Below are 7,793 nucleotides of genomic sequence, written 5' to 3' on the forward strand. Positions count from 1 at the left end.
CCTGCCCTTTGGGCGGGGGGCTGGACTCCATGATCTTCCGAGGTCCCTTCCAGCCCTAATGTCTATGAAATCTATGAAATAAGGTTGTTAAAATAAATCCAAGCCAATTGTTATTTTGTTGATACTTTATGACTATTAAATAATGATAATAACATAATCTTTTACAGGAGTGAAGGAATTCTTTGAGCATATTAAGCATGAGAGAGTAAAAGACCTGGAATACATGGTCAGAAAGTATGCTGCCATTGGACCATTGCTGACAAAAGTGGAAGGTCTAATTGTCAATACAAACACTGGCAGATCTGCAAAACTAGCTTCCTATTATGCATACTGGGAAAATAAAATTTATCATACTTTGACACAGTTAATTCTGAAGTAAGTCTAGAGTTTGCTTTAAAGGCTTGATGGTCTTGAATCTGTGGGTTTTTTTGCCAAACCATTTGTTAAAACCATACATACTAGTATTCAGTCTATACATACAGTTTCACATAAAGCACCTAAATGATGCTGTGCTTGAAACATGGCACTGTTAGCTTTATAGCCAATGGGACAAGAACCCTAATTCTGAGTGAATGGATATTATTATGCCTGTGGCAGAACAAGGGTTAAGATAATCTCTACACTGTGAGTAGCTTGTATTCTGGCAGGCATTTTATTTTTAAAACCAATAGACAGAATCTCTAGACTCTGAACTGTGGAGGCCAGTTTTGTACCTGTAGTGGCACAAGTGCTAGCATAAGGGCAAAAGGATGGTAGGTTACCTCTTGCCTGTTCAGTGGCAGATAGAGATCAGTGTAGACTGTGCCACAGGACAACTTGAGGCCATTGCAGGGATGCAGAACCATTCAGTGTAAAATCACTCTGTCTACCTCTCCTCCTACTTCTGATTCACTTCCTTCCTTTTACGCTCCACCTGTAGTTTGTTCCAGAGTGATGCCTGTTACTGTGGAGCTGACCACCTGCTGGGCTTAGCTGCCCTCAGGACCAGGCTTATGTCTTCCCTACAGAATGTTTTGTGCCAGAAGGCTGGGACAAAGCATCACAGAGCAATGTTGACGTGGGCTGTGAGAATGCCTCACTTGCTCCTGCTTTCTGGGAACCTCTCAGAAATCAGTTTACCAGAGCTCAGTTTCTCATCTCTTTTATTTTTAGGCACTCTAGGTCCAGTCCTGTCATCCCCTGAATACAAAATTATTTTCTCTGTCTGGCATTCTTGGACAACTGTCATTCTTAGGTGAAGGCCCCCTTCAGGGGCCTCCTGTTTAAGACATCAGGTAGCGCTGCTCGCATCTCTGAAGGAATGTCAGCCTTGTGCCTGCGGTCTGTGCTATCTACTTCTGTGTGTCACTGCTTGTATGATTGTCTTTAATCCTTTTTTTAAAAACTTTTTGCAGGAATTTGCAGGCTTTTAATGCAGCAGTTCTTGGGACTGTCCCCCTGTTCCAAACAGAAACTATTTTATCTGCTCCTGAAATAATCTTACAGCCGAATGCCAGCGAAATTGATAAAATGACGGTTAATTGTGTCAGGGAATGTGTTGAAGTCACTAAGGTGATTATTGATTAAGGTTATTCAGAGAATGTTTTTTGGCATAATGGGTGATTCCTGCTTTATTTGGATGTTTACAACATCAAAGCAAAGCTTTTATATGATGGAAATATTCATTGCAGCTTTTTCTTTTACTAATTGGTCTGATGATACAGTATAACTTTATACAGTTTTTACTCCAGCAAAACTCTCATAGACCTTGTTAAGAGCTTTGTCTGGGCAATAGGATCTATTCAGCACTATAAAGAAATCTACACCAGCAGGATATGCCATCCAAATATCACTAAGGATTCTGCCTTTGGCTGAGTAAATGAGTTGGGTGGGAAGGTGTGCAGTTAGTTCTGTCTGTAGCTTTCAAACTCCTCTAAAGCAGTAGGGGAGGTTACTTGCCTAGTTCTTAAAAAAATGCTAGGAGTAAATCATAGGTGCCAGAGAAGTCCAGGATACTTGGTGATTGGTGGATGCATGGCTCCTGTATTGAGTGCCCACCTCAGTGTGCGGAAGAAGATGAGCCCATCACCTTGAGTTTTTTTAATGACCTCTCTCAGAACCTGGTCATAGGTGCCAGAGAAGTCCAAGATACAGTGTTTCCAACTGGTTGGCCTACTTGTATTAATGAATTGTGTGCTCTTCTGTGGGGCACACATTGCTTCTTTCCAAAAATGACCCAAATGTTCTGGGAGCTATCTTGACTTGCACTGATGTGCAGATAGCACATTTACCCTTACGCATGGCTTTCTCAAAGATTGAGGTAATCCTGAGGAAATACATTCAGGACAAGCCTGCTCCCAGCTTCATAGCCGAAGATTTCCTCCTCTCGCCATGCTGAGCCTGACTGACTTGCCTCTCTGTGCTAAGGTTATGACATCCCCAAAAGGTTTTCTTAAAAAGAGACCAAAGGATGATGCCAAAGGGAATGTATTTGGCATCTTTTGGTCCTTTACATTCACTAGGAGGGTATGTCTAGCTTTGTCAAACGCTAAGCCGTTGATTTAAAAAATTGTGTGTGTCTGCATATTTCAGATCTGAATTGAGCCTTGGGTATTTGGATAAAGCCTCATGCTAAATCTCCTAATTAAGAGTTAATGCCGGTGACTAATTTCATTCACTCTGTTAAGTAATTCTTTGCATTGCTCTCTCTGAAAACACCAGCAATTTGTGCGGTGGATGCATGGCTCCTGTATTGAGTGCCCACCTCAGCATGCAGAAGAAGATGAGCCCATCACCTTGAGTTTTTTTAATGACCTCTCTCAGAACCCGGTGATAATTGAACAGGCTGTTCTCATCACCCAGAACGTACACAAGCTCCTGATTTCTCTCACCAAGTATCTCAACCGGTGGAAGAGGTATCGTCCACTGTGGAAATTAGATAAAGCCATCGTCATGGAGAAGTTTGCTGCAAGGAAACCTGCTTGCGTCACCTTCGATGAGAAGCTGCAGTTCTACATGAAGGTTGCCCAAGAAGTGACTCAACAGCCCTTGATTAAGGATGAGCAATGCATCAGGCTTCAGCTGGGCCCATTAGCTTACACTGTGCAGGAGAATGCCAAAGGCTGGGTGATGTCTCTGGGGAAACTTCTAAATGAGTCTGCCAGAGAGGAACTCTTCAGTCTGCAGGAAGACATTGAGGTAGATGATTTCTCTGATATGATATCATTATCCTGCATGATCAGCTGTGAGTGGGGCTCCTTATTTGCATAACTTGTATGGGCTGTTTTATAAGAGACAACGTCTTATTGTTGAGATACTGCTGTATTTTCATTATTGGATTTTTAAAATCACAAATTGCCAGTTTTAGTATAAGAAGTCTTAATTGTGTTTAATGCCTGAATAACTCTACTTTTGCTTAACTGTATACGTTTGTGCTTAATTATTTTCTTAACACTGCTTCTGAAGATTAACGCTGCTTCTTTTTCCTTTTTATAGAGATTATCTCAGAACCTTAGGAAAACACCCGACTCTCTGGAGGATCTCAAATTTGTTCTTGGCACAATTGCAGATATCAAAGATATGTCTTTGTGTGTGGAACTGAAATATCTAGACATTCAGGAGAGATACCGTACCCTTGCAGTATATAACATTCCTGTGAGTGAGCTTACGTCGATCCTATAGACATTTTGTACTTGTGTTTCATATGTGAATAGCTGTCACATAAATGAATAATTAATTTTTTTAAAAGTTTTTCAAATGAACAGGATCAAAAGGATCAAATTAACAGGAACTTCTCTCCCTTCCCCCCCCCGCCATCTCTGGCCATTGTTTTCCAAACTTCTACTCATTTGCATTTTCATAGACCTGCGTGTTGTAAATTAGCTTCTTTTCTACCTTGGAGAACACATAACACCAGAGTCTCCCTATGCCTGATGAAGGGTGTTTGTGCTCGAAAGCTTGCAAATAACTTCTTTCCAGCTATGTAGTTGGTTTAATAAAAAATATTACATCTACCCAAAGAACCTTGCCTGCCTACATCCTTAGACCAACAGGGCTACGACCAACAACCCAGGATCAAAAGGGAAATACTATCACATTGTTGTACCCATAGTGAAATTTGCAGGCTTGCTATACATTTGTTTAACTCGGATTCATTTAATTTAAATAGTGTTTATATATTTCAGAACTAGAGGTGTAATTGCTGGCCTGACTTTTCTGTAAGTAATTTCTACATGTGAGTGCTCCCAATGCAGTCATTTGTACTGCCTCTTAGAAGTGTCCCTGTTTGCACAGCTTGAGTACTGTTATGTAGATTAAAACCTGATTAAACTTGAGTGACCAGCCCTTTGGACTGGAAAAGTAGCCACCCCTCCTCTGTCCTTGCTGTTGGGAATCTAGAACCACAGAAACTTGTATCCCATAATCCCTGTCCTGGCCTGCCATCACCATGACCTTCTGAACCAGCTTGCATGATGCTGGCATAGAGATCCCTTCCCTTCCTAGCTCTTCTTGGTCACCAGCATTCTCCCTAAGGGGAATCTGGAACGTAGGATGCTTGCCAGAGGATTTGGAAGCATCTGAAGCCCCAGGTGGTGGTGGAGGATGCTTGCCAGTAGCAGGGCCACATATGGATTTGACTGACTCATGGATCTGGAATTGATATGGATGATTTGACTTGAGACATAAACATTTTTTCTTAAAAAAATGTTTGGAATGTGTAGGATCTTGGACCATTCTTTGCACCCTGGATCAGTTTCACCCTATGTAAAAATTGCTGTATTGGGCCCATATAATTTACATTTGTATGTGTGTAGGGGCTTAGATCTCCTGTTTCCTGGCTGTCTAGTTTTCATCTTCCACTGTGTTAGGTTTCCTCTCTGACCTTTGGTTTCAGTGAATATGTAGTTTGCTCTCTTTTAGACAAGTGAAGAAGAGAGTGAGCTGGTTAACAAGATTAAGGAAAAGTGGGAGAGGCTTTTATTTGATGCAACTGAAGTTGATCACAGCCTTGGAAGCATCAAAAGGACCTTTACAGAGGTGATTTTTATAACTTTATGTGTCTATAAGCCATTTGGAAATGGAAGGAGAGACCCTTAATTCAAACAATATACCCTTTAGATTACAAAGCATCAGATTGGAGACTACAGTAAAGAGATCTCAGACTTCTTCCGTAGATTTACTACTGAGGGGCCTGGTGCTGTTGGGGAAAACCTTGACAAAGGTAAGAACATTTGTGTATGCACAGTTACATTCTGAAGTAGGCTGCAGACTGATTCTTTGGAGTATTATATGTAAAATAGAAATATACATCACTTCAGGATATTTTTTCTTGTTAAAATACGGGCTAATCAGTTGAGCCATTTGAATAACTATAATTTATACAGGTTTATACATAAATGATGGATTATTCAGCTGTCTATGGAAAACTTTCTTTTTGCAGGATTGGATCTTTTGGGTGTTTTTGATAAAGAATTGGACAAACTTGAGAAGAATCGTCAGGAATTGGCTAATGCTGAGAAACTTTTTAATCTGCCAATTACAATGTACCCGGACTTAATGAAAGCACAGAATGACATGAAAGGTCTGAAGCAGGTCTATGAAATTTACAAGTCTCAAAAGGTAAGTGTTTATGTAACGAGAGCTTTTCTCTTATTGTGCCAGAGTCTGTCTAATTGAAATAAGCTGTGATCTTTTCATCCTTATGATAACCAGAATGTAGATCTTCGTTAAACAACTGTAATATACAGGCAATTCTTGGACTTACGACACAATTGGTTCCTGAAAACCGTGTCTTAAGTCGAAATGTTGTAACTCAGAACCAATTTTCACATAAGAAACAATGTTATAAATGAGGGACTGGTTCCTGAACCAAGGCCTGATACCCTGTTTTCACCAAAAATACCCCAGAATTTTGTACTCAGTCAATTATAGATGAGTAATATAGCTACATTAATGTATTTATATCGTAAATAGCAATCATACTGATTTGGAAGGACTTCTTTGAGGTGACTTTGCTGGACTTTTTGAAGGGCTCTTGGTTGGACTTTTTGAAGGGTTCTTGGCTGGAGTCCTCTCAGGAGACTTGGCTGCAATTTTTTCTGGAGTCTCGTCTGCTTTCTTAAATAAAGTGTCCAAACAAGTTTGGACAGATGTTGTCCAGGGAGAGATGAGTGACACAGCTAACTTGTTCTCTGGTGTGGTGTCACATCGGATCAAGTGTTGCAAGTCAAAACTGACGTCATAAAGTTGAAACAGGGTGTCAATTTATAAATGTTGTAAGTACGAAACGTAACTCAAAACATTGTAAGTCGAGGGCTGCCTGTATATCCATGAGTGCTTCAGTTACAGTCATTAAGCCAGGAAGAATATTGTGATCAGCTGAGGCCAGATTCCAGTTGTTCTGTGTAACATATTACTCCTTAAATAGTTTGGTGATTTCAGTAGCCCGTGTATTAAGTGTGCTACTTGTGAATAAGTAGATCCAAGTCAGACCCTTGCTGACCTTATTTAGTTTTTTAAACAGCCTTTTTGTGTTTGTTTTTGAAATCAGTCAAACACCCTAAAGTTAAGGATCAGATTATGACTGTAAATCATGTTCTTATTACCATTTCCCATGTTCTCTTTCTACTTTTTCTTCTGATGATTTGTTACACTCACTTTTTCATTATGGTCTTAAATTCAATCTTGACCCTTCATAGCAGGACTGTACTTTATCCTGTGCTTGTTGAATACTGTGCACATCTGTGTCCTGGTCCTGACTAAGGCCTCCAAATACTATTGTCCTAGAAACAACAAATAGTATCTCTTATGATAAGCTAAAAGGAAACATCGTGATTTTTTTTCTAACTACCTTTGTCTCCAGGCTGCTAAAGAGGAATGGTCTCAGACCCTCTGGGTAAACCTCAATGTGCAAGTTCTTCAGGAGGGAATTGAAGGATTTCTTAAAGCCCTTCGCAAGCTGCCTAAGCAGGTGCGCAGCATGCCTGTGGCTTATCACCTGGAGACAAAAATGAAGGCATTCAGAGACTCCATTCCTTTGCTGCTTGATTTGAAAAATGAAGCCTTAAGAGAAAGGTTTGATTCTGTTTCTGTAAGGGATTTTCTGTACAAGCAAGGCTATTTATTCTTGTTTGTTAAAATTTTCCATGACAGATGTTGGAACTGTGCTAACAGTTTTGGGCTGTGGACCATAATAGCTGATGCCCATCTAAGAAGCTTATATAGTTTCATGCAACATAAACAAATATTTTGTGTGTTTATAGTAAAAGACCAAGTCTTATTATAGATATTACAATACAGTGGGCGTATCTACACGAGGCACCACATCGCCGTAGTGACGAGCTATGTTGCTGTAGCTCGTTGCTACAGTGACAGCACTGCTGGGCATGAACCATGACACTGATGCTACTGTGTGGTAGCTGCTAAAAATAGCTACGCAGCATTGAGACTGTCATTTAGGTTCCTAGCTGAGATACAGGACCTCCACTTAATCTAGGAGGTGCACAGTCCCACCAGAGGAAACGCCCTGTTGGACCTGGTCCTGGCCACAGGCGATGACCTGGTCAGGGACCTCCAGGTTCTTGACCACCTGGGCGATAGCGTACATCCGGTGGAAGGGGGGTGCTATCTCCAGAGAGGAGTATACCTCCTCTGCTCGGGCCTGTAGGGGGGCTGTCAGGAAAGCTAAGGCAGACATAGAGCTAGGAATAGTGTCCAAGATCAAGGATAATAAAAAGTCCTTTTTCAAATACATAGGGAGGATGAAGAAGGCACTGGGTAATGTGGGGCCCCTGCAAAGTACGCTGGGCAATCTG

The 7,793-nt window shown here is 40.9% G+C and overlaps 1 protein-coding gene across 2 annotated transcripts in view; it reads left to right on the top strand.

Moving 5' to 3' along the window:
* The window catches only part of DNAH10 (dynein axonemal heavy chain 10), an 81,764-nt gene that overhangs the window by 19,386 nt on the left and 54,585 nt on the right, over window positions 1-7,793 (top strand). For both annotated transcript variants that reach the window (XM_019538905.1, XM_019538904.1), the window contains 8 exons: window positions 168-375; window positions 1,395-1,551; window positions 2,701-3,177; window positions 3,475-3,633; window positions 4,900-5,016; window positions 5,098-5,200; window positions 5,420-5,598; window positions 6,842-7,053. In XM_019538905.1, the coding sequence (XP_019394450.1) occupies window positions 168-375; window positions 1,395-1,551; window positions 2,701-3,177; window positions 3,475-3,633; window positions 4,900-5,016; window positions 5,098-5,200; window positions 5,420-5,598; window positions 6,842-7,053 (1,612 nt within the window). The remainder of the gene's footprint in view (window positions 1-167; window positions 376-1,394; window positions 1,552-2,700; window positions 3,178-3,474; window positions 3,634-4,899; window positions 5,017-5,097; window positions 5,201-5,419; window positions 5,599-6,841; window positions 7,054-7,793) is intronic.

This window comes from Crocodylus porosus, unplaced genomic scaffold, assembly GCF_001723895.1.
Source record: "Crocodylus porosus isolate Cpor-Errol unplaced genomic scaffold, CroPor_comp1, whole genome shotgun sequence".
NCBI classification, from domain to species: Eukaryota; Metazoa; Chordata; order Crocodylia; family Crocodylidae; genus Crocodylus; species Crocodylus porosus.